The sequence below is a fragment of the Dermacentor andersoni genome, chromosome 10, assembly GCF_023375885.2.
Source record: "Dermacentor andersoni chromosome 10, qqDerAnde1_hic_scaffold, whole genome shotgun sequence".
Classification (NCBI taxonomy): domain Eukaryota; kingdom Metazoa; phylum Arthropoda; class Arachnida; order Ixodida; family Ixodidae; genus Dermacentor; species Dermacentor andersoni.
The window spans coordinates 92,692,612-92,719,649 of record NC_092823.1 but is presented as its reverse complement, the minus strand read 5'-3'; the positions used below and the strand labels follow the sequence as shown (position 1 = coordinate 92,719,649).

General features: G+C 46.5%; 1 protein-coding gene and 1 long non-coding RNA gene across 2 annotated transcripts in view; both read left to right on the top strand.

Annotated features, from left to right (window-relative positions):
* The window catches only part of LOC126543537 (phosphatidylinositol phosphatase PTPRQ-like), a 37,586-nt gene extending 36,847 nt beyond the window's left edge, over window positions 1-739 (top strand). Inside the window, exon 12 of the mRNA XM_055078051.2 lies at window positions 261-739. Coding sequence (XP_054934026.2) covers window positions 261-592 — 332 coding nt within the window. The 3' untranslated portion in view covers window positions 593-739. The remainder of the gene's footprint in view (window positions 1-260) is intronic.
* Window positions 740-12,879: 12,140 nt separating this feature from the next.
* LOC140213553 (uncharacterized) lies at window positions 12,880-19,418 on the top strand. The gene is made up of 3 exons (XR_011890418.1): window positions 12,880-13,726; window positions 14,301-14,618; window positions 18,985-19,418. It is a non-coding gene; the product is annotated as an uncharacterized lncRNA (long non-coding RNA).
* Window positions 19,419-27,038: the final 7,620 nt, after the last annotated feature.

Below are 27,038 nucleotides of genomic sequence, written 5' to 3'. Positions count from 1 at the left end.
ATGTGAGTAAGTAAATGAACAGGCTTGTCACAAGTTATTTATTAGTTTCGAGAATCTTAATAAAATATAAAAGCGTTGTAGTAAATGGTGTTCAGCATTCACTTACACCCTGAGATTTTCACAATGACGAAATACACTCGCTCACAGTGACGCTACCTTTATTTACCCTTGTGACTGATGCATCATATAATAGAATACAATTAGGAGCAAGCCGGTATTGTGCTAACGTTCAATACTGTGAACGCTTCATCATTTTGCAGTGCCTCCCGACGTGACGAACCTGAGGCTGACTGAACAAGGAAGCGACTTCTTTAGCGTCACCTTCGAAGAGCCGAAGAACTGCTACGACGTATTGACCTACAGAATAAGTAATAGCGAATTTCCCACACGTCCAGTCAAGCAGAAGCGCTGCCATCGACAGCGCTCGCATAAATTGCCGCTTACTCCGAACACCGTTGTGCTTACATGCCCTGGAGTTGTGGCATGTGGCCGAATTGACTTTCGTTTGTGGACACGCTTAAGGGGACCGCCTGAACGAAATTCACGTGGAGTCTCCGTGCCCGGAATCGTATTCGTAAGTGGATGTCGGTAATAGTGCTCCTGCTATGCAAATGAAAGTTTGCAAGAAATTGAAATAATAAACACGTGGTCCTTCCTCACGGTAATAAAATTCGACGACATAAAAGAAAAAGAAACATGACGTATTGATATATTTGTTTTGTGGCCATCAGCGCGTTAAGATCGCAAGAGCATTTATGCTCTCTCAAAACTACTTGCTCAATGAAGTAACACAGGTAATTGGTCTACACAGGTCTACACAGGTAATTCGTCCAGGTGTGTAAATAATAAAGTATTTGTTACGCACATCCCACGCACTGTAGAAAAAAAAAGCTTTATACGAAGCATTACGTAGGTATGGATGATGTCTGGCTATGAAGGATATTCTGGGATTTTCCTGCGCTATTGCAGCGTCTAAGGCGATTAAATGTGTTAGCCGTTAGCGAATGCGTGACACAGCAGCGAGACGGCCACTATAATTGCGCATTTATTTTGCTCAGGCGAATAAATGTTGCAACTCGTTCCTTTACAAAGTTAGCTGAGACCCATGGCGCTAAAATGCACATGAATGTAGCACAGTTATCTCGTTTATCAGAAAATTTTCGCTGTTTACGTGCGAAGTGACGCACGTAAACTGCAGTGTTACGCTTACAACCTGTTCGCGTGGTTTATTGATGCGTAGCCGGCGCGCTATTTTAATTTAATCAAATTGCTTTATTTGGCTCGCTCGCACGTTTTAGCGCTCGGCGGCCGAACTATTTCCGCCCATGGAAAGCGCTCGTTCTCTCCCACAACCATGTCGCGGGGTTAACAAATACCTCCGAACGTCAACAAGCTACTTGAAACGCGTGTTCCTCCGCGCTAGAGCTTTGCGCCATCTGAAGGTTTAGGTGCCTTTGCCACTAAAGCAGCGCTGGGCGAAGTTTATTTCCTCGCTTGGACTTAAGGTTGGAGTGTGCCTTTTCAGCAAAGATCACTGGCCACCTCTTATTGGGAGGCTACATTTTGTGTGGCTAGCATGTCATGGCCTCTCTTTGACCGGCTCCCACAGTGCGTGTGATTCGAGTGATTTTACAGCGAATAATCACACTGGTTTGTGGTCACCTTCGAGTAAACGAGTAAAGAAGAAAGCGCAGTTTTGCCGGCCTTGTTGCGCTATCATGCTCATGCTGTCATTATTTGTTCGCTTGCCGTTTACCAAAACGTGCCAATGACAAGTTCTTCCTCCGTCTTCAAACAGCGTTATCGACTTCAGGAGTGCCCTTCGGAAGTATTTCTAATGTTTAACTTTGAAGTTTGGAGTAATTCTGGTAAAGTGCATGCACAAAGGTGGGTATTATATCGTGCAGAAGGAGGTCCCATAGTGAGAACACTGTTGGAGGACCTCCAGTAATATGTTACATGATATATAAAACTGCTGTAAAAAAAACTGGTTCTCTAAAGCATCAAAAGCATAATGAGAAAGAACTTGAGGTAAAAGCCAGTAGTGACGCAATTAATAAATTAATAAATAAACAAGTACGCTCATGTAAGTAAATAAACCTTAATGGTGAATAAATAAATACTCATAATTCAGAATAAAACGATGAACGTCAGGCTATTTCACTAGTCAAATTGTACTATTGGCTACAAATAAAATCATGAAGCAGACATGAAATGATGACACAGATATAGCAGTTTTCTTACAAGGCAAGGAATTCCACAATTTAATTACAAGACCCGCTTTTTGGGTACCATACTTAGTATGGGTTTTTGCAAGAAAAAAATTGTTGTTTAGAGAAAACACCTTAATATTTGTATTCGGTAGTCCGTGCATGAAGGTAAATTTTAGACAGTTGTGGTCTTAAATTCCTCGGCACGCAAATATATAAACATTCCATTTCACCACATTAGTAATGCAGAGTATGTTAAGATCGCGTTACAGTTCAGTAAGATGCAATCACTGATTTTTTCTGCACGGATGGCTTGATTTTGGACATGAAAGAAAGAAAAATGTGACTAATAGGATTGACCTCTGGAATTTATACAATAGTTTAGATGGTTATGAGTGAATGCGTAGTATGTAGTAGCCAACGTTACTAGAACAAACTCAGTTTCAAAGCTCCGTATCTCGGTCAGCGGAGGAGGGTGGTCCGAACGGCGGTCGCGAGAACTTGCGGCGCAGAAGTCGTGCGCTACTCTGGGTGCATCGTTTCCTACGACGACGTACCGCGGTGGTCCGCCACGAATCTGCTCGCGGCGGCTTTCTAGTAGTGCAACTGCACACTTAAACGTTGATCACCCTTCCAGTCGACGTTCCCGCATCACATTTGCGCACTGCTTAAGTGTATATGCATCAGGTCGTCTGTGTGCATTGACCTGCATGCGTTGCTCATTGGTTGGCTAAGAATCGGCGTTCGGCCTATATTTGAGCTGTCTACGTTGCATTTACCTTACAAGTACGGGAGTTTCTAAGTGAGTGAGCATTTCCAGCGCAGTTTCTGTAACTGCTACAGTTTTAGCCACTGCTGTCTTGTCTACACCAAAAACAGCCCAGCACGTTTGTAAAAGCAGTGCCTTTGTATTTCCAAACAAGTTGACTAACAGGACAAACAAAAACGTTCTAGAAAAACAGTACTCATGTTTCCTACTCATGTTCGCCGCAAACTCGAGGCCGCTTCTTTACCAGCCTTCTCCACGCCGCATCCCGATCCGCCAGCAACCACCATTGCGATGATTCAGGCTGTCGTCAGACAGGAATTTGAAAACATGGGTCTGAACACCATGTGTTTCACGTCTTGACCCAGCGTTCCCCAGTTATCTAGCGGCCCTCCTCGTCCCCGGCAGTCCTTTTCTGCCACATCTCGCCGCAACCCGTCCGAATGGGGTACACCTGATGACAGGCCGATCTGCTTCCACTGCTGTCGCATCGACCACGTCGCCCGTCACTGCCGCAACCGATGGCCACCACCTCCTCGGACTTACGCCCCCACTTATTCCCGCACCTTTGGACCTTCTGTACCCTATGCCACCCGCCATGAACCTACTACCGCTGATGTCCCTGCTCCGAACCTTCGCTACAGCCGCTCGCCCTCACCTCGACGCCACCAGTCTCGTTCGCCCCAACCCCGCCGCTATTCTTCGCCGCCTATCGCCTCCCGCACCCAGCCGGAAAACTAGGCACTGCAGCTTCTGGAGGTGAAGCTGCGTTGTCGACCCTGCCCTCAAATCCTCTGCTCACGCTACCTACTAACCGAAACCTTCTTGACGTTGACGTTGACAGCTATCCTGTCACGGCACTCATCGATACAGGAGCACATCTTTCTATTATGAGTGCTGCCTTCCGACGACGACTGAACAAGCTCCTCACCCCAGCGTCGGCACGCGTCGTCCGCATTGCGAATGGCGGTACTGTGCCTATCATCGGCATGTGTACGGCACGTGTCAGCATCACCGGCCGCCACACTCCTGTACTTTTCACCGTAATTGATCATTGCCCCCACGACCTCATTCTCGGCCTCGATTTTCTCTCCGCCCATTCTGTCCTAATTGACTGCTCTTCCAGTACCCTTCGCCTCGAGTTGCCGATGCTCGCAGAACCTTCTGACGCACCCCACTGCCGCTTACGCTCCACCGGCTTTCTTCGCCTGCCGTCAAAGTCCATAGCCTACATTTAACTGTTGTCTTTCCCACCAGTTCATGATGGCGAGTACCTCGTCACTCCTCTGCCCGACATCCCAATACAGTATGACGTCACCGTGCCTCACAGTATAGGTACTATTACTGCGAACCACACTCGCACGCCTGCCAGTAACTTTGGATTGGCAAAGCAAATTCTACCGCAAGGTATTTGCCTTGCCACCATTGATTGTCTCGGCGACCAATACGTGGCAGCCTTATCGACCGATGGTTCTCGCGACCTTAGCATGCCCATCGCTCCAGCCTCGGGCGTCGATCCCAACATACAGAAAATGGTTGCGACGGACCTGCCCTCTACGCAGGCTGAAGACCTTTGCGAAGTATTATCGTCCTACCGCGATATTTTCGACTTCGACGATCGCCCTTTAGGCCAGACGCTCGCGGTCAAGCATCGCATTCTTACTGGCGATGCTGTGCCTATTCACCGACGACCGTATTGAGTTTCTGTGTCGGCACGCCGAGTAATTCAAGATGAAGTGAACAAAATGCTCGATAAAAACATCATTGAGCCTTCATCGAGTCCCTGGGCGTCACCTGTGGTGTTGGTTAAGAAGAAGGACGGCACGTGGCGCTTCTGTGTTGACTACCGTCACCTGAACAGCATTACAAAAAAGGACGTCTACCCTCTCCCACGTATAGACGACGCCCTTGATTGCCTGCACGGTTCCAGATATTTCTCGTCTATTGATCTTCGTTCGGGATATTGGCAGATTGCTGTTGACGATATGGACAAAGAAAAAACCGCGTTCATCACACCTGATGGCCTATACAAATTTAAGGTAATGCCGTTTGGATTATGCAACGCCCCTGCCACCTTTGAGCGTATGATGGACTCCTTGCTCCAAGGTTTCAAATGGTCCACATGCCTCTGCTACCTCGACGACGTCATCGTCTTCTCGCCAACGTTCGACACTCACCTTGAGCGTCTCACAACTATACTTGATGTATTTCGAAATGCGAAGCTACAACTTAATTCATCCAACGGTCGTTTTGGCCACCGACAAATTACTCTTCTGGGCCATCTAGTTGACGCTTCCGGAGTACAGCCTGACCCCGACAAAACTCGCGCTGTCCGAGAGTTTCCGGTTCCGAAGACAGCCGCAGACGTTCGAAGTTTTGTAGGGCTGTGCTCGTACTTTCGTCGTTTTGGTCCAGATTTTGCGACAATTGCTAGGCCCCTAACTAATCTTTTGAAGAAAAGCGTACAATTCTTGTGGGGTACTGCAGAAGCCGCCGCCTTCTCTCGTCTCGTCACTCTTCTAACCTCACCACCCATTCTCGCCCACTTCGACCCTGATGCCCCGGCAGAATTACGTACAGATGCCAGCGGTCATGGCGTAGGTGCCGTCTTAGCCCAGCGTCAAGCGTGGCAAGGATCGCGTTATTGCTTATGCGAGCCGCCTCCTAGCACCATCGGAGCGCAACTATTCCATTACGGAACGCGAATGCCTTGCTGTTGTCTGGGCTGTTGCAAAGTTCCGTCCTAACCTTTACGGTCGCCCTTTTTCCGTAGTCACTGACCATCATGCTCTTTGCTGGCTCTCATCGCTAAATGATCCTACAGGCCGGCTTGGTCGATGGGCTTTGAGGCTACAGGAATTTTCATATTCCGTGGTGTACAAGTCTGGCCGCCTGCACCAAGACGCTGACAGCTAGTCGCGTTACCCTGTTTACGACTCTGACTCCTCTAATATTGCCAGTGCTTCTTGCGTATTCTCTTTATCACAGCTGCCTCATTTCGCCGACTAGCAACGCCGTGACGCCTACATCAGAGCACTCATCGACCGTTTTGAACACTCTCCGGCCGATGCTACTCTACGCCTCTTCGTCCTCCGCGACGGTACTCTGTACCGTCGTAACCTTCATCCAGACGGCTCTGAGTTCCTGCTTGTAGTACCTAAACACCTCCGCTTCACCGTTCTAGAAGAGCTTCACGACGCACCAACGGCAAGACACCTTGGCGTATCTCGAACCTATGACCGTGTACGTCGCCGTTTTTTCTGGCCGGGCCTTGCCCGTTCCGTACGACGTTACGTCGCCGCTTGTGAACTTTGCCAACGACGCAAGAAGCCTTCCCAGCTCCCCGCTGGTTACCTGCAGCCGCTCGACATCCCTGCCGAGCCCTTCCATCGTGTCGGCTTGGACCTTCTAGGCCCATTTCCGGAATCTACATCAGGAAACAAGTGGGTTGCTGTCGCGGTGGACTACGCGACCCGCTACGCCGTAACCCGTGCTCTTCCGACCAGTTGTACAACTGATGTTGCGGACTTCATGCTACATGATATCATATTGATGCATGGTGCTCCGCGTCAATTGCTTACAGACCGCGGCCGCACCTTTTTGGCCAAAGTCTTTGACGACATCATGCGTGCCTGCTCAATACAGCATAAATTTACCACCTCCTACCACCCCCAAACGAACGGCCTCACTGAGCGTTTGAACCGCACCCTTACAGACATGCTATCCAAATACGTTTCAGACGACCAGCGTGATTGGGACCTGGCTCTACCTTACATTACCTGTGCATATAACTCTTCCCGTCTCGAAACTGCTGGCTTTTCCCCGTTTTACCTCTTGTATGGCCGCGAACCGACGCTACCACTGGACACTGTGCTTCCGTCCGCCACAGCTTCAACTAGCGATTATGCCCGTGATGCAATCGCCCATGCTGACCATGCTCGCCAACTTGCGCGCGCTCGTCTACAAGTGTCTCAAGACAAGCAGAAACAACGCTACGACCTCCGTCACCGTGATGTCCATATTGTGCCCGGAGCCCTCATGTTGCTTTGGTCACCATTGCGTAAAGTCGGCCTTTGTGAAAAACTGCTTTGTGTTACACAGGCCCATATCGCGTGATACGCAAAGTGACTGATGTCACCTATGAAATCGTTCTATCCACGCCCACGACGTCCTCCGCTGTGACAACCAGTAACATTGTCCACGTTGCCCGACTCAAGCCCTAGAACTCTCCATACCCCTTGGATATTTAACAGCACCGTGACGGTGCGTTTGCCGCCGGGGGGTAATATTACGATATGATTCCGCGAGAGACGAGCCGCCGCGAGAACGACGAAGAAGTTGGTCGGTGCCCTCGGCACGAGCGAGTGTCAGCCTGGCTGCCTGGCTCCAGTGTAAATAGCGTGTAAATAGCATCTCTCGTCTGTGTCTTTCCACACGTAACACTATCATGTATATGTTGTCCTATCTTGGCCTTCGTGCCATCGTGGTCGTGCCACTGTTGTCATTGGAGCTTTGTGATCCGCTTGCCCTGTCATCGTCAACCCGCCATCGCCGTCATCTCATTGTTGTCACGTCGTTGTTGTCATGTTCCCGTCGTTAAACGAATGTCATTATTTAAAAATCGACATCTCATATTTGTCATGCCGTCATCGTTATGCCAACTTTGTTGTCACATCGGCGTCATTCCTTTTTCGTCAGTCCGTCGTCGTGGCTGCGTCGGCATCCTACTGTCGTCGCCACGCCTACATGTCCTGGGCAAACTTTGCAAGCTAGTGCTATAGAAGAGTGGACCGATAGAGAGACTGTATGTCGCATACAGCCGAAGCAACGTAGGCTCGGAATGGCTACTACACGTGCTGAATAAAAAAATGGCAGTGGCTTAGCTCCGCTATGCCAGGATATACGTAGCGAAAGCTAAGGCACAGCATAGTTAGCCTTGGTTAATCTTGATTGCAAGTCCAGGTTAGTCTGGTTGTCTAGCTATGTTGCGGCATTTAGCCAGTCATTCGGCAGGCTGTTCGTCGGTCTCCTGGGCGATTCCTTTCCTCTTCATCTCGTTCCGATGTCGATTTCAGGCCTCCTCGTGCTTATCAGAATTGTCGCCGTCCATACTGCCACCACAACTGTGGTTGCGGCGCACGCGAGCTCTCCTTTTCAATCGTCCGACACGTTATCAGGCATGCGACGCAGCTGGTAAAGCAAGCGGGGGCGAGCGCAACGACGAGGAACTTGTGAGACGTCATACCAAACGCCGGCGGCGGAAACGCGCGGCGCTACGTAGCGACGGAGCACCTGTGGCTCGGTGTTACTAGTGGCGCATGCGCATTAGTGACTAGGGAGCGAGAGAGAGAGAGAGAGGGAGACACAAACATGCGACGCAGCTGGCGACGCGAGCGGAGGCGAACGCAATGACGAGGAACGCGGTGTGACGTCATGTGCCTCCTCGAAGCACGGCCACGTCGAAATCGCAAGTTCCTGGCCAGTAAAGCTTTCGCTTTAATAAGTGTGCAGGAATACATTGCGCCGTTACAAGGTTTAAATGCAAATGACATTACCGTCATCAGTCATCGTGTGAGGAATTCTGGCGTTATTTTGTGTTGAAACACGTTACTGAAACGGAAAGATATGTCAATAAAACTTTCTTCTTGGCCAGTTGGTCCTTATTTATAAGAGCTGAGCAGGGCAATAGACCAGAGATAAGGAGAAGCGCAATGGTTCAGCTAAATTTATACATGTCATAACCATGAATATCGGCGCATCACCACAAAAGTATCATGAGACAGCGCACATTCAGTAAGAAGGAACAGGTGAGAGACGACAGGCCAGCAACATCGGCATAACTGATGCCCTGAAACGTTTTCTTGCATGATTATATCAAATAACCTGTTTACGAGACGCCATTGACTACATATACGAAAATTTTAAGGCAAAGGTAAAGCAGACGTACATCATCTTTCCAGAATTAATTCTCACAAATGCCAAAGAAAGGGTAAAAACTACGCCTCAAGCTGTGTGGTGGCTTATGGGGACTTTTTGGATGTTAATGGCCAAAAAACAATAATAATAACGCTGTCCGCAGATATTTCTTGCCCACTGACTAGACTTTCTGCACCAAAAATTTACTCTCCAATGAACAAAATCAGTGCCATTGAAGGTGAGTCAACAGTCTGTAATTGCGGCTGCAGCTAAGAATCGTAATATTTTGCGGCTCCAGACTTTAACCAACGAAGGCAATCAACCCCCTGGGGCCTGCGCCGTTAATTACAGACTAGTGTGTTTAGTTTACCGATAGAAAATGTACTTGCGATTAGAATACTCACTAATGCGTAACTTGAGCGCAGCTATGTATGCGTTTTTTTTCGAGGTATTTTGGCTGGTGCGGACAATATGTCTTGTGTGGCACGTTGCCACTAGAGTGAAGTGTGGCGAGGCTTTCTTTCTAATCGGGAGATAGCGAGACGCAGCGCGTGGGCGACGCGTGGGCACGATTCACCACTGCCGCGTCAGACAGACCTCCGTTCCCGCAGCGCTTTCTTTCCATATATGGCATCAGTGGACGCTATCGCCGCATGCCTTATTGATGGCATCATCGGTGAACAGAAGACGAGCGTTACTCTGGCGCCATTCCGTAGCGATGGTCGCTGCAGAACACGTCCTGCTCGGCACTACGCTTTTCTTCTCACGCTTTTGCCATACCCTCCTCCTCCGCTTTCCTCTTGGCACTTTCCTCGCTATCGCTGTCTGTCATGCTCCGCTGTGTTCCCCGGTTGCTATCTGATCCTTCGTTGTGCTCGTTCGTTCGTTTACCTCGAGGATGCCGAGGAACGCCGAACCTCAACGCAGGAATGGGCGCCTAAGAGCTGCTCTCTAAAAGTGAAGAGGATTTTCTTCCATGGCGTCCTGCTCTTTACGTTATCCAACGCCTGTGCGCACTTCGTCGTCTTGGAGCAACAGGCGCCAAGGAGAGGGCGCATTTCGCGCTGACCAACGCCAACAGCGATGCCTGTCCACTGTCACACGGTCGCCGTGTGAGCCCAGCACTACGCGCACTTAGTTCGTGTGAGTCAAGCCTGGGATCGCTGTCGTCGCGGCGCGCAAGTGCGTCATTATGTGGCTATTATTACAATTAGCGCGCGCTTTCCTTAAAATACAGAGAAAAGCGATTGTGGCCGATATAGTGCCTTTGAATGAACTTTTTCGTATGTGCTAGAATTCACTTCCATCTTCCCTACTCTTAGTCGCGTTAAAGCTAGTTAATCAATCTGTTGCTAATTCTCGATATTTCAAACAGGCAAAAAAAGACTCTTGACTGGGGTACACGGCAAACAGATTAGCCTAATAAGAGTAATTATGCGTGATATGCCCTGGAAATGGCCCACCCATGATTGTTTACACCGCTATACGGGAGCAACATTGCTACATTCCATCATTTTGCTTCGGTTGTCAACTGCGGTAGCAGAAAAGCGACGGGACGTAATTTTACTCCCCCGCCAGAATCGTGCCATTTTTGTGAAATCCTCACCAGGTAAAATTTAAGAAAACGTCCCCCGAAGAAAGAGGGCGGTTACGTGGGCACTTCCCTTGAAGCGGCTCACGGCGCCGGCAATCGGCGGTATCCGGCGGGGTCGTCTAGGTTCATGTTTGACATGTTTGTGCACATGGGTGGAGCGTTTTCGGTGCCGGTGTTTCGTCGGAAACGTTTATTTTTTCGCCTATTGCCTTCGATGAAGCTTTCAATATGTTCCTCATGCTCACTGTATCTCATCTTCACACGCATTAGATGTACTCGGCATGGTTACAGCGATGAAATCACTAGCGGCCTTTTCAAGAGCGAGAAAACGAGAAAGCTGCCGGCAGACTTATGACGTCGGCAGAGGTTTGTGGCGCTGTTCTCGTGTTGTGTGATGCACTTGATTATTTGAGCACGTGAACTGCACGTCACAGATCCGTTTACGTGCTTTCTGAAAGCGCTGCGTAGCAAGGCGACAGCCGCAGCTGTTCGAGCTATTGCATCCTGTCTAGTCGCTCATGAATCCCGTATTATGACTTTGCTGCAGCACGCTGTTGTGCGACCAAGAAAGACCGGATTGCAAGCAAACACATTAAATGGGGAATCATGTCGGAGGTTACCCAAAGAGAAACCCGTCCCCTAAGACGACCGCTCTCAAGACGGCGCCCGCAGCAGCGAGCTAATTCACCTTCCTGCTGCCGCTCGCTTCAACGCCAGCGAAGCGACAAGAACACAGCACTCGCGGAGCTCTGAGCCCCTGCCGGACACTGCCTCTTTCGCAGAACGCTTTCAAGATACGGGCCCGCCTGCCTCTCTTCAACGCTAAGTGATCGGGGAGAACACAGCGCGCAGAGCTATGAGCACTCAGCACTGTTTGTCAGCATCGCAGATCGCTTTCACCGTACGGTCCGTAGGGCGGTGCCATACGAAGCCGCCGCCAGGGTGTGGTAGGTCACGGTTCATAATTGTTCGGCGCAGGTGGATAAGGCGCTAAAGAGCGATAACGGCTTATCAATATCGGAACGTCATCAGCGTCCCCTGGCGCCGCCACCTTGCAGTACTTTGGTCGCGTTATCAATGCTCCTTGTGCCACCGTCCGCACCAGTTCGTGTCGCCGCAGCGCTGGTCTATTGCACTGGACCGATCAATATTCGTAACATTGATAATGACACCGGGCTGCTTGGAGATGGTCAAGTGGCACAATACTTACGCATACTTAGACAAATCGCAGAGTAGTTCCTGCAAGAATTTTTTGATGTATCTGTTCTCAGTGATTTCTTAGCCAAAAAGAAACAGTATGACGTGTGGTGCAAAATAAACTTTTGACTTAGCGCTGCGAGCCGGTCGGTTATCGCACACTTTGACGTCGTTGGTCATAATGTCGTTTTGACGTTCTGATCTAGGCCCTGGTGCTGATTTAGGAGCACACCTGCTGGTTCCGACTGTGAAGATTCGTCCGACATTTCAGAGATATCGCGCAGTTCACCAAACGAGAGACAGTGCTCGGACGCGGAGCAAGTAGTGTGGACAAATATAGCATCACTGCGCACTTTCGTATGGCAAGTGCGTTACTATACGTGCCATGCTCGCATGTAATAATTTCTCTAGATGCGGTGACTACTTCGTGTGTGTAGTTAAGTTTGCGATATGGAGGCGCTTTACATTTTTCTTGCTGACTGTAACTGATTCACTACATTTGGGCCAAGAATGCTGGCTCTGCGTGAGTCGTTACAGCGTGCTTAGATTCGCACATCAATTTCTAAAAATTGAGTGATTTTTTATTATTCGGAATTCACAACTTTCTGTTCATGTACGTTTTACGTCAATGTGAGCGCCGCAGAGCTCGTATGGGCGAGCATATGATGGGTTTTAATTCTGAGAAGAGCACAGCGTCTGCTATGGTTGTTTCGATGCAGAGAAAATGTTGGCAATATATATGCGCTAAAATGTTTCTGCTTGCCGGTGTTGGGTGTTGGATGTATTTCAAAGTTAAGAGTGCAGTGGTTTAAAATGTTCATGTAAGTTGTCTGATTTGTCTTCCCTCACTGACTCGTTTCGTGGTCTACGGTGCATGAAGTTTTGAGTATGCAATTGAAAATTTGACCTGGGATAGGTGACCCCATATTTGTCTTACCGCATATCATACCGCATATTTTTATTTTTTGAAAATGACGGACGTTCAGCGTAATTCCTCGCTACAATACGGAAAGTGCGAGTTGGACAATCGTGCCCAACAACAAGGCTAGTATGCAAATAATGTATAGTGTTAGCTGTGATGTTTCGCAAACAGGTGACGTTTGCACTGTAGCGTACAAAAAAAGAACAAAAAAATCACAGGATATGCTAAATGTCCACGGTTGGAACCTTCCCGTTATATTGCAATGAAAATTATTGTGTATTAAAATTATTTTTTTTTTTGCGCTTCTTGAAAACATCCATCATGAAGAGAGTAAGTTTTTACGCCTTCATACAGAGAGCGAATAAGATACCGATGTGGGAGTGCGGTAAATGACAGCGATTTATTCCAATTCCGGTTCATTTCGGGGACAGTGCAGGACTTCTACTTACCGAATACCATTAGATGCGTCCACGTATATTCATGATATTTTTAAAGAACCTGTCTCATGTTGAGTAAAAAACGCAGTACGGAACGTACCGGTTACAACATTGTCATTTCGTGCCTGCGCTCTGCGCACTTAACACTCTATCCCAAATGGCCAAGAGCCGCTCATGCGAATAGCCGTGGGAAGACGATGACGCAGTTATGCCACAAAGATGAAGTTGATGCTTGCCGAGGAATGATAGTTGAGGACACACGAATACTGCAAGGTATACTAAGCGAAACACAACAGGTGTTTTTCACGAATAATTGTCGCCCGTCTTTTCCTGCCTGCACGACCTAATGAAAGCCGGCGTGTGTGCAGCTCATGGAGTGAGATTCACCTTCGCCACTTGATGCATACAGCTATTAGGCAATTGAGCAGCCACAGACAAGAAACTCTGGGATTGTTTACCAATTAACGTTTGCTTTAATAGGGTGCATGGGGGCTAACTGTTCGACTTTGCGCACAGGTAGAAACGGTAGAGCCAAATGAGTGTATCACTTTACTCTCTTTAATTGTAGTTAGGTTGAACACTGGGCTTCCCTTTATCTTTTACTGATAATATCCTAGGTATGGTGTCAGAACAAAGGCTTCTTTTTTCAGTTTTCTACAAATGCAGAACAGCAAAAGAATGCTGGTGAGTTCTTTTGTTCATGTGTAATTTTAACTACGCTATTAAACGCATTCCGGATGAGCGATGTTCCCGAAATGTATATTTGGGATTTACGCGTTATTTGTTTCAGTACTTTTAGATACTCGGGAAACTTGATGTTTTAGTATATAGGTTTCCTTCAGCTTGTAGACGTTTCCAAAAGTGTGCTTTTAGTACATTGCAACCCTTGTATAAAGAAATTTCTATAAGGCCTTTCAGGAAACTACTGAGCTCAAATTTTTTTCACCCCTTCTCAAGCAAATATAATATTGTTACCCTGTTTAGTTCTCGAAAGAAACCGAGCAATAAAGTTACGCCTTTTATATAACGCCCCTAAAAAGCTGGGAAAAGATAATTTAGTAATATTTTGCAGCGTTCACAGTCTAGACATTTCAGCAAAAGGCTCTCTTCGTCGGCGACATTGCCCGATTCCTTTCAAGCTTAAACTCTATCTATGAGCCATTTCTCCCATGACAGTTAAGGCATGCACACTAAGTTTTTGATTACTTCAAGTTGTAATCCTAGTTATAATCCCCCAAAAAATCACGTCGTGTTACAGCCGCAAGTGGCATCATCAACCTTCGCTTATTGGCTGCTGCTGATCGCTACATCACTGTCGGCTGGGATAAACCTACGGCCAACTTTGACTTCTATTTGCTCAATGTCACCTGCGGAAGTGGAAATGACAGTCTTAAAGAATGTCACACGGGCTCGTGTGGCAATGGTACCATCATTCCGGTCGATCAGACTCAAGTCACCTGTGGCCCTTTTGAAGCCTGCTCAAGAATAAGCGTCACCGTTCGCACGTTCAGCAGGGGACCACCGGAACGTACCTCGGTGGGAACCACCCGAAATGACCTTTTCACACCCGGTCAAGGTTTGTAAAATTGAATTGTCCTTGTGGGTAATGTGTTTCGTAATCTGTGTGTCTTCTTCTCCGTAGTGAGACTGGGGACTGCTCGCTGTGTACAATGCCGCTAATAATACGGGTCTGCGCTTTTTCATTTTCTTCATGTGAGAAACACGTAACAAAGCACTATGTTTTTAACTCCGAAGATGATCCTGTATTTGTAACCCACAGAGAATATTAATGTGTACGTGAAGCTGCCACCGATATGTTAGTTTCGTGTGATGGTAATATCGGTTTACATTTATTTGACAGGCGATAAGATTTCATTTTTATGATTAAAACAATGTGTGTGTCGCTAGCATCTCGATCAGCAGTGCAATGTTGAAGGTGAGCTTGTTTTGAGCTTGTTGTAGTATCGGGGGCCCTTCGATTGTAGCGTAGTTTTCGACCAATCCGCAACCAATGGTGCTTTGCTGCCTGAGCGTGTCCCTTTGAATCGTAGAATCGCAAGTGGTGATCATCATTAGCCTACATTACATATCCACTGCAGGACGAAGACTTCTCTCAACAGTCTCCAATTACGCTTGTCTTTCGCTAGCTGATACCAACATGCAGCAGCAAAATCTCGTAGTTTCACCAGCTTACCTAATTTTCTACAGTCCTGGAATGTGCTTCCTTTTTCTTTTCACCAATTTTGTAGCTTTAATGGCCATCCGCTGGTTGAGGAAGTCACTGCGGAGCGGTACGCCCCGTGAGTATTGCTGCAGGATCACAAACATCGGAGGGTAAATCTGGCCATGAACCGTAACTGTTGCCGTGCGGATTTCAGTCACCGTTAGCTGTCCTTTAGCTCTCTGAATGTTGGGGGCCATCGTATGCAGCCTTGAATTTCTTCAACTTTGCGGTGAAACATTCCGTGATAATGGAATAGTTGGTTCGGCGTTTACAACGGTAGTGACTCCGTTGCTGTTGACAAGGAAGTCCAGGTCGGTGGTTCTTTGCCTTGCATTGAAATTAGGTCGCCGTTTCGGGTCAGGGTTGCGCCACCAAGTCCAGCTGTTGTTACGTCATGTCGTCGGTTCCTCTCTCGGTGGCGTTTTCTTCGCTTTAAATCTTGTGAATGCGGGCATATTGTCGCTACGTCGTCGAGATGGTTCCTGCAGCAGCCGTTGTCGCGGGAGGAACTTCACTGTTTTGACAAAGAGCAACAACACTGCCATGCACCGATCGCGGTGGCTTAGCGGCTACGGTGTTGCCCTTTCTTAGCACCAGGGGCGGCATAAAATCCCGGTGAAAACGGAAAAAATGCAAATGCGAAAACGTTGCGGTCTCGTGCATTGGGGCCACCTTAAGTATAGTCAGGATTCAGGAGGGCTCCACCACGGTGTGCCTCTTAATCAAAACTCTGTTTTTGCAGGTAATTAAAACTACAGAATAAAATTTACCCCTCCATCGCTTGCTGTTTTACTTTTCCGGATAAGCGAACCTGAGCCAAGCAGTAAATAAAACCCTCAGCGCAATGATAACGGGAAGCCCACTCACCGATTGAGAAAATTTGATCACCCAATCATGCAGACGCGTGGACTCTTGAATATAAATGGCTCAGTGAACGTTCCCGCGCAATAGCTGGCGATTGCGTAAGTTCTAGAATGTACGCCTCTACTCGCGTCGCCACGCGCACGCAATCTGGTCACACAAAGCTCGGCAACATAGTTAACAGATATTAGCAGCGTTAACAGTCGAGAAGCTTCCGTTGCCGAAAGGTGCCTCTTGCGTTGAGGGATAATCTTGAACATTTGTTAGCTGGTGCAAAGGGTCACCGATAAAGCTGAGCAAGTAGACGTGTCCATATCGGCTACCCCTTTTAGAACGAAGCTGTTAGCCTGTAGTTGGCCAGGATTTATCGTCGGTTCGTGCTCATAAATGAACAGTACCAGCACTTGAACCACCACATGAATATACCACCACATGAAACGGTAGCTCGACAAAGGCTTTGTCTTTGAGTTTGCGCATGACAGAATCATGTTTTCCCATGTATTCGAAAAACAATCCGAAGCTATTATGCCTGTACTTTCTGTGGAAGCCATAATTTGGGAATTTTCATACACAATTAGCATTGACAAATTCAATTGGTTCAGTAGGCCACTTGCGCTTGCCATAGGGCTGGGTTCAAGGTGCTTCTCGAACCCATCGCCGTGTATCAGAGCGGCCATCGTTAGAGCTATAACGAAATAAAGGTATTGCATCAACAAGCTGTGGTTGTCTGCTGTCGCTTGCGGTGGTGGTACTTGTCTGACGTCGTCTAATGTTAGTTCGTGTGGTGATACTGGTCTAACGTCAGTTGTGCTTGTCGGATGTTGCTAACGGCTTCGCTATACATTATTTGCGAAGGGTAGAATGGAGGCGGCCTTTCTTATTTATTATCCGAACTCCTCTTTACCATAAAGCTCACAATATTTTCATGGAGCGCCATTTGCGCGGCTGTAACTTGTTCTGTGATTAACCTTCACGTTTCTGTGTAACATGCTAGTAACGGTAGAGTACAATTATTGTACACTTCTATAGCCATCAATAAGGTTAAGATCGCGCTCATAATTTGATATTGCCGGTCGAATGTGCTCCATGTCATTTTTATTCTTTTGTAAATTTTATCGAAATATTTAAACTAGATAAACGTACTCCTGTGCAGATTACAGCGGCCGAGTGCCCATAATTATTTCTTGTTCCATTCCTAGGCCATCTAACATCTCCTTTGTCTTCCTAATAGAAATATAACCCCTACTATAACATAATGTCGATTAAGGTCATCTATCACGTGTTGCCATTCGTACCCAGCGCTTCTCAACAGGGCAATGTCGTCTGCAAACCGAGGGTTATCAGATATTCGCTGTTGATCGTCTCTTCTAATCTCGTCTCAATGTATAATCTTGAATGCTTCTTTTAAGCAAGCAGTGAGTATCCCTGGAGAAGTGTCCGGTTTCCTGGTCACTTTGTTTATAGGCATTCTCCCCTTTTCTTGAACAGAATTACAATACCTCTGGAGACCGGGGTTATTGCCAAGATATTGACGTGCGCTTCCTGTCCTCCTTGATTACGCAATGCCTCCATGACTGCTGGGATATCTAGTGTATTAAATGCCTTTTCGAAGTTTATGAAAGCCATATAGTTCACAATTACCTGAGGGTTGACACGTACACGATCCATAGTAGGATGCCTGTTCCTGTAGCGAGCCGGCTGTCTTAGTAGATGGAAGTCAAATGTTGTCCTGATTCTGTTGAAAATTACCCTGCTGAATATATTATGCAATGCTCAATGCAGTACTCCGGCAATGTAATCCTTTCTTACGTATTTGTATAATGTTGGCGCTATTTCCATCTCTCAACTACATCCGAACTCGTGAGGCCTGGCGTAGGTGAGCTTCATTGCTACGAAACCTCAAAGAGGGGTCAACCTTTCCGTCCGTACGCAGATGAATAATCTATTTTGATGCAATCATAACAGAATGCAGCGCCAGACTTTCAACTTAACGTTAATGAAATCAGTTAAAAAAACAAGTGCGCTTGTGCTTTGCATACACAGTACGGCCCACAAGCACAACACGGGTCACCTGCTCACAGTCGAATCAACAGCGAAAGGGCTATATCGTTTACGGTAAAGATGGAAAAGAGAATGAGGTGCACATGAGAAAACAGACTCAGAAACATACAGAGAGGTTAAATAACGCCTCGCTCCCGCCATGAGCGGCTTATAGCTGTCCTGCTTATGGACAATATCTGAACTTTGTAATAAACTTGATACATGGAGTTTGCATGTGCGTCTGTCATATTTGTTCTACGTATTCATAGCACCACAGTTTCACAAGCGCCTACAAGCCAATTAGGTTTGTCTAAAATATACTTCTAGTTTCAATGCATCTTCTGCTTTTTGTGAATATACGATCGGAATATATAAACATGGTAAGAAGGAGGTTTTCTGAAGCTATTTCGTGCGTAATTTTCGCGGACGAAGTGTTTTTCCATAAACCGGAATTAGGTTATAGCGAGTGGCCGTCCCTGATTTGTGCCGGCTTCTCGAAAAGCCGGTTTCCCTCGCCTTGGGGGTTCAATAGCTCCTACTGTTTCTGGGAATCGAGGCAGCTCCATGACTCTGACGCTACCACAGCTACTCTGCAAACACGCTTTTTGTTTTGAATAAAAGTCAGTTGACTTTCCGTTCTCCAGCTGTCAAAACATGTATCCCTTGCCTACGCTAAACGAGCTCCCAACAAGTTTGCCGTTGTGGGGATAGGCCGCAAACATGCACTGTGGTTTATCGCAGGGTTGTCGCAAGTGATGGACAGTCGAGAGACAGTATGATAATCTAACTATCGTTTTTGTACACCATGGTCCATCAGGTCCAAGTGAACCCAAGAACATCACCATACATGCCGATGGCGGACCGTCAATATACGGCACAAAAATTCAGTGGGAGGCGCCAAAGAGAGTACATGGCATTCTCGACGTGTACAAGGTGAAAGTGTGCGAGTTTTTTACAATATGTGACCAAATGCAAGGCTTAGGTAGCTGCCTGGAGCGTAGCACCTCCGATGCATGGGTGGACTTTGAGAGCACCGAAGACACTCCGTACTGCGTCCTCATCACGGCGAGTGCGCGATGCGGTGCGCACGTCCTGACCAGCCCAGCAGCCACGCAAGAAATTAGAACGCCTGTCATCGAGGAGCTATAAAAGTGAAGATGTGGTTGACGACCTACCTCGTGTTTGTGTTTCGTACTGGGTCTCGCCGTGTCAGTTGGTCAGGTGCTGAAAACTACGCAATAAAATGTGATCCCTTGGTGGACTAATCCCGCTGCCATTGCGCGATTGGAGTTGTCTCAAATATTTTATCTGTGGATTGGACCTGGAGCTCATAATGGGGATAGTACCGTCAAAGACATAAGTTAAAGAATCGTGATGTTGTCTTTTGCGATACAGTCGCCCAAGTGCAGCATATGAACTAGATTATTTGGTACGTTCGCTGGGTTTCATGTAGGTATGCCGCGGAGCCATCATATAAGGGAGAGTCTCGCTGACAGCTGTCCCCTAATAGGGAGAGCACAAATACGAGCTACGATGCTAGCGTCAAGAAGCACAGAGAGAGGGACATGGCGTGCGGGCCCTTTGTTATGCGCCTAAAATGGTGTTCATGTGTTCTGGGCTACTATAAAAAAAATATGCAGCTCCAGTGCGAGTTTTGGAAGCTACGCCGAGGAAAGCTTACTGAATCGGGAGAACAAATGCTTAACGTAGGAACGGTGGTGCCTAATATGTTTACTTTCGCGCTATGAAATGTGTAATGTTGTGGAATGCTTACGTTTGTTCGTCATAAAGGTCGAAAGCTTATTCTAATGCAATTTTTATTCTTATGCACAATCGCCAACAAACTAAGCCTAAATGCGAGCCCCAAATCACGTTGACGCCATGTGCAAGGCGCATATATGCAGGGATGACTCAAGGACGAAGAGGATGTGTTACGCTTTTTGTGAAAATAATGAGGATGAGAAGTATATGCAGGGGAATGTACTAGATGTATTAAGCAACATTCATGAACGCTGTATGTACTGTGTAATAGTGGAACATGTCCATTCTCAATAATTGCCCAAGAAAGGAGACACCCACACTGACACATGCCAAACATTTAAATAAACGTATATGAACAAGTTTGTGAAATACTCCTAACGAATGAATTATCAGATAGGTGCGTTTTAGAGATACCTGTTAGCCGACATTGTATGTCCACGGTTTGCGTAGAAAGCGTACTCAGTTGGACATGCCAATTGTGAAGGAGTGGCCAAAAACGCAGTGGGAAATACTGTGTTTAAATCATAGGAAGGAAAATGAATCGACTAACTGTGAACTTTACTATTGTATTCCCAGATCGGTGCGCTTTAGAGATGCCTGTGAGCCGTCACTACTTGAATGTGCAGGTTTCATGTCATAATGTGCTTTATTTTGTTACGTGGTACCTAGCTGGGCACACGTTGTCAGCATGCGAGGTTAAAGTATTCTATCGCAGTGTTTTATGTAGGAATCGTTCGTACAGCGACGAGTCCGTTATGAAGAGCGGACCAAGAAATCAGTGGCAAATACTTAGCGGTTACGTGAAAGATCAATAAAGTAAATCAAAGACTCCGTTAAGCAGAATTGGCAATTCAAATAACACATCAGTGTGTTCTGATATTCCTATGAGCCGACATTATACGATCAGGTTTTTGTGCAGGAAGTGTGTTTATTTTGCGTGAAACAGAAGTGGGCATGGTTGGTCAGCATGAGAGGTTTATATAGACCACTTCGCGAGTACCTTCATGTACTATTTGTCTAGATAGACCACAAATATGTTTGGCGGTATAGCGACCAACCCATCAGCCAAGCGGCCGCGCCAAGCCAGGTAAGTAGACAAAGAAAGCCTTGTTTAAAAGAGACTTACGAACGACTTGATTGGAAGATTGAGTTGATCACGTCTTTGCATTGTGTGCAGCCTGCCCATATTCTAGCCCTACATTTGGTAATTCTGAGAACACTCACCCCTACAAACACGCTGTGCTGGCACCAATATATCTAATTACTAATCATCGTCATTGAATGCTTGAGAATGTCTCTGCACGGTTCATTCTTGCTAATGATCGCCTTTTGTCTAGTATATCGCCACAAAGAAACACTTTAGAAACTTTCAATCTTTTCGCACAACTCCGGCTACGAACTGTTGTATTTCACAATTTCGTTACTTTAATAAAAACCTAAAACAGTCTCTTTTCTTTATCTCTTAATAATTATGACTGCGTGTCAACGATTACCTCAATTATAGCGTGACAAATTGCCTTAATAAGTGTCATAAGGAATATTCGTAACGAAAGGCCTGCGTCTACTCGAATCACCTGCCTAAATCCGTCGTCTCCTTCGCAGTACCTGCACCTTTTGGCATCTGAACAATTTTGTATTTAATATATGTACATGTATTTGTTACTCTTCGCGCTCACACTCCTCTACGTAACGTCTCGCTTTGTTAAAATTATCTAATAATAAAGAAAGTCAATAAATAAATCACAATATAAATAAATCAATAAATACCATCAAGACACGAACACTAGAACATTTTTGTGTTTCCGAAACATCTTTAGGAATTACTGTACGTAAGTCCAAGGAGGAAAAACAGACACGACTGTTAAATAGAAAATAACGCAACACTTTATTTGCAGTTTTGTATTGTTTTTCCTTATTACCTGTCTGCCATGGTCATGTGACATGTTCTGGCCAGCTGACTCCACTTATCCTTCTCACAATTTCCGCTTTAGAAGTACTTTTGTGGCTGGCAGAAGCGGCACGTCTGTATCATACATGCGGCCTGTTGATAAACTCAATAGTAAGAGATGCATTCCCGTAGGCCTGCCCTAGAGGCAAGCCTGCAGCTGACCACTGTTGAAGCCCTAGCTATGACTTGTAGGGAACACCACGGATATCGTGCACATGGGGAAGCTGTTTGAAATAAAAAAAAAATCGCCTGGCGTGCAGTGAATCATACTTCAAGTCAGTGTGATGCCCACACTGCTGCAGCTGATACCAGTTCCGCTGGAACCAAAATGGCGCGTGCGATTTATCATTTCAGCTTCCGGGCGGAAATAAGCTATCAGAGGATGTTGTCCTCCAGCTCGTATTAGGCGATAGTTTTCGGAGTCGCGAAGAAGCACTGCAGTAGCCTCGTTGAAGAGGGCCCGTTGCCGCTCGTTCTACAAACCACATGAATCGATATCTCATAAAACGCAGCAGAAGTGTCCCAGATACAACGCGGCATTCAGGAATGTTATTTCGATGTTACCGCTCAGACCCAGACTGCAGTTGAAGTTCCCTTAACGCATCTGGATAAACAGTTCTGTCCTGGAAGAAGAAAACACAAAGCAAACATTCAGTGCTCTTCGAATCATTCACATAGTGACATTACAGGAAAGAGCTCATGATTTAGGAGTAATTTGGGTTTAATGTCACTTTTTCTCAGCAATCGGCCAATCATACACAGGCTTGTGGTTATCATAAAAAAATTAGAACCATAAAAATACAGGGAAGCCAGAGACCATAAGGGAACATAATTGCTGTGTTTAATTGAGATGCAGGAATAATAAGGAAAAGAAAAAGGAAGCTATAAAAACAAAGCTTGCCATACGCAGGAACGACAACCACATATGCTGCATAAACGGATATCTTTTGAACTGAGAACAGGCATCACTTACTTTACATGATTACTTTCCTCACAGAAGCGCCCTGTGGTGCTTGTGGCGGTATAAGAATCCTGTTCACCTGATTCTCTTTCCGAAGTATCGTTTATTTATACGACAATGCGGGAATGGAATTGCACAGGAAGTCGAACATTAGTCGAACACGAACTTTATTGCATGTTTCGCGATACGTCTATACGTACTTAGTATTTCCGGAAATCAAACGCAAGCAGGTGAATTGAATGGCGTTCGAAAGGCCCTGTGATGTTTGTAATGATTGATTCGCCTGTTGGCTGTGCCGGGTGCATCCTTTCTCTCGCACTCCTGACTGCGAAGTCTTTATCCTGTCTTGTTGCACTAAGCACATTGAAAATGAGGGCCTCGCCGCAAGTTCAATATGCGAGTAGCCTGGTGCTTGCTGTAAGGTGAACGCTTGCGCTCTAAGAACAAGAACAGATCTTGTAGCATGTCGTTTTGGTGCAACTGTTTGTGTGTTGGACAAAAGTTTCATTTAGGGTGACTATATGAGAGACGGCAATGGAAAAAAAGGGAATACTGACACCTGTTTATCTTCATGGGGCGACCGTATTTCACCGTCTCAGAAATGGTATTGCTCAGCGCAGGGTACGCCTACATGTATTGGAAGTTTCTCGAATGTAATCGATGGTTCTATGCGCTGTCTGTTGTCACTGAACCTTGCACAATCAGATTGCTTGTATGCGCGAAGTGTAGAACCTATTGGAAGACACGCGGGCACCAGCAATTATTCAGGAACTTTCGATGACTCGTGACTGAAAGCTGACCTGCTTGCCCCATAGAGATAGAAATTCAACAGGATTGCACACTCGGTGAAAACTCACAGCAGGAAACAGGTCACACCTAGTGTTCATCCAATCCGTTACTGGACGTGAGCATTGGAAAAAAAGAATGCGAAATCAACTTGCAATGTTTTATTTTTTGTATTCCTTCCCACTAAAATTAAAAGAAAAACTTTGCCTATAAATGAGCGTATACTTTGCGAGTGATTTTTCTGGCGTTACCTGGCAACAAGCTAACGACACGCCAGGCGGGACAGATGCATGCGTCACGCGCCAGACAGGCCACCGAAGCCAGCGAGGCCGTTTGCGCAAGTAAAGTTCGCCTGTTCGGCGAGCCGTCTCCTTTGGATGCAGCGTGTTTGGTGGGCCCCCGGTGTATTCTTGCGTTCCTTCTGCACTTCGACACGGCTCCACTGCACTATTGGACTACGACAAGGTGAGACATATTGTTTGACAGTCTGCGACGCATTTCGAGCAGTTTTGCCTTTTACGGCACGGAACCGAGACTTGTGAGGCAGTTAGCGAAAAACAGCCCGGCCGTCCTGGCGTTGTTAATGCCAGTTGATGACTCGTAGTGGGAGATGGTTTCAACACTTTGTTTGAGCCCCATCATTATCACAACTTATTTCGCTAGTTTTTGGGCAGGCTCACCACAACCGGCTTTGTGAATATGTTAGCGAAAGGCGCCTCGGTCGTGTGACGTAGTTTCGCGTGTACTGAATATTACCGGGACAGGTTTTGCCGCTTTCTCGGACCCACAACATTGTTGTAACTAATTTCACTACTTTTCGAGTACTTCTCGTGCAATGTGGCCGTGCTCGGCGTTTGACGAAGTTAGCGAAAAGCAGCTCAGTCACGTGATGCAGTTAATTTCGTGTGCACTGAATCTTACTGGGACAAGTGTTGGTGCTTTTTGTCACCCCGAAGATTATTGTAACTTATTTCGTTGTTTGCTGTGTACTTATGAGGCCCTCTGGCCTTGCCTGGTGTTGCGACACAGCAAAAAGCAAGCCGGCCGTGGTGACAGTTAGTTTGGCGTGTACTAAATCCTAGTGAGACAAGTTTGTGACGCTTTCGCTGACCCCGAGCATTATTGTAATTAACATAGGTGTTTTTGGGATACTATTGAAGTACGCTTGTAACACAGTTAGCAAAAAACAAGCCGGCCGTGGTGACAGTTAGTTTGGCGTGTACTGAATCATAGTGAGACAAGTTTGCAACTTTTTTGTGGCCCCGCAACACATAGCTTCTTTCGGTCTTCACACTTGTCGAAGGCGCGATGAGCGATAGCCAAGTGTGATAACAAAGGAGCTGTTTCTTGCGCCAGCAGAACGCGCAAAAGATAATGTCGAGGACTTAAAACAGGTTTTCCACTCACGCATTTCTTTTGAGTGCGAGTAGAAGGCACCCTGCGAGCGTCTAGCATGGTCTAGTTGATAGCCTGTGTTGTGGGCACCTCTATGTATGTAGCGCACTAAAGCGTCGGCTGATGCCAAGTTGTTTTGGAAACGCGCAGTCGGCCCTCCACTTGTGCTCTTAAAATTCAGGAAATAATGCCCGCGAATGGGGGAATGCTTGGAAATCAGATGTTTCCTTCATAACTTATATTACAGTTTGGAATGAATCGGGTATCTTCGACGCAGTGTATGTATAAATGAATTGCTTTTGTTTGCAATCTAGCCCAATCACCACTTTTCCCCGTTTTCCCTATACAAGCAGTATTCCTATAAGGGCTAAATACCAAAATGAGACATACTTGCAATTTATTTTTTTCAGCGGATGCCGTCCGGTGGAGTTTCGTACGGGCACTGCTGCTGCTTACCTGGTGCCACAACGTTGTATGAACGCACAACGAGCCTGGAACGAGCATTTATGTAGAGCGAAATAAAAATTTACTCGTTTGCAAGGCGTTTGGCGTCTACTTTATGAAACTGCACGTGGCGCAGATTCGATGTATGCTTGTAAAGATCCGTCGCAGTCATTTTAATTAAATACATGATTCCGCACTAAGACCGCACGCGATTGAGCAGCAGAAGTAAAAAAAAGGGGGGGAGGGGCGCCATGTAGCACTGCCGGCGTAGGGCATGCCAGCTAGCGTTCAAAACGCGCGCCCTCGAAACCAAAACCGGAAGGAGTTAATCCCATCGGCTCGGTGCGCTGTAGTCAATTCGGCCGCTGGGCTCTATGGGAGTGTCCGCTCTTGTTGAATTTCTTTCTTTACGCTTGCCCGTAGATCAGGTTTCGACGATCGCCGACTGTGTTCGGTGCTGCCGATGTGCTTTGAGTGTATCCTGTATTTGAGGGCGCATGTTCGCCCAATAAAACGTTAGTTTTGCTCCTCACAGTTTTGCTGCTTTCTTCATCGTCACTACTACGCGAGAATACCATGATAAAAACGACTTCAATTGTACTATTCTATCATTCAAGCCAAACACTACAGTTTAATTTATCAGGATTATTTGTGAGGAAACGAAAATTTCAAAAGACCTGTTTCTTTCTGCCGGAATGGATGCATTGAATGAAATGTGCGGAAATTTTGGCTGTCTTTTACAGGGCGAGGAAATTGGAGCTTGTTGTGTATGACGCGTACCAAAACCCTGCAGCGTGGACGCTTTTACAGCCTTTACAATAAATATTTTAGGCAATTATTTCAGAGCCTCGCAGGTGCTCATTAAGGGCCTTGCAAGAAGTATGCGCAGAAAAGAAATTCTAGGTCGCACAATGTAATATACTGCGGCGAGAAGGTTATATCATACGCGTGATGTATGTACCTCATTTAAAATTGCTTCCGGTAAATGCACACTTCACAAATAATTCCTTATGCAAGCGCCTGAAAGCGTTATGAAGCCTTTCTCAGTCGTGTTTTTAGGTCCCGATTGAAGACCGCAACACCAAGCTTACATTTTGTGAAAATGGGGTGCATGTTGACTATAGTGAGTGGCGAAATATGACGTTCATTAAAGCTTTTGCCATATATATACCGAGCCATCGCGTTCTGTCTAGCTTCATGTGTTACAGTATGTTTAGCAAAGTAAACAGTTGGGCTTGTCGTTTGAACGTAATGGAAGGCTAAAGCACGACAGGCTGTGTACTTTGCGTACCAACAAATCCTATTGGTTACCCTGCTAAACATCGTAAACCGTACGAAGCTAGTAGTCTTCTGCAACATGATGCTTGTTTCAGCTTTCGGTGGGGCGGCTGCGGTATGAAACTTGGCAGTTCGTTCATATTTGGCTCAAATGAGGGGCCAGTTAGAGGTAATGCGCAGGACTATCATGTATTTGGTCAACTGCAACAAATTACGCAGCAATTTTCCAGCAAATTACGGATGGAGGAACACCGGAGTATTTATAGGCGTTTTGTGAATGGTACTGAATGAATCCCGC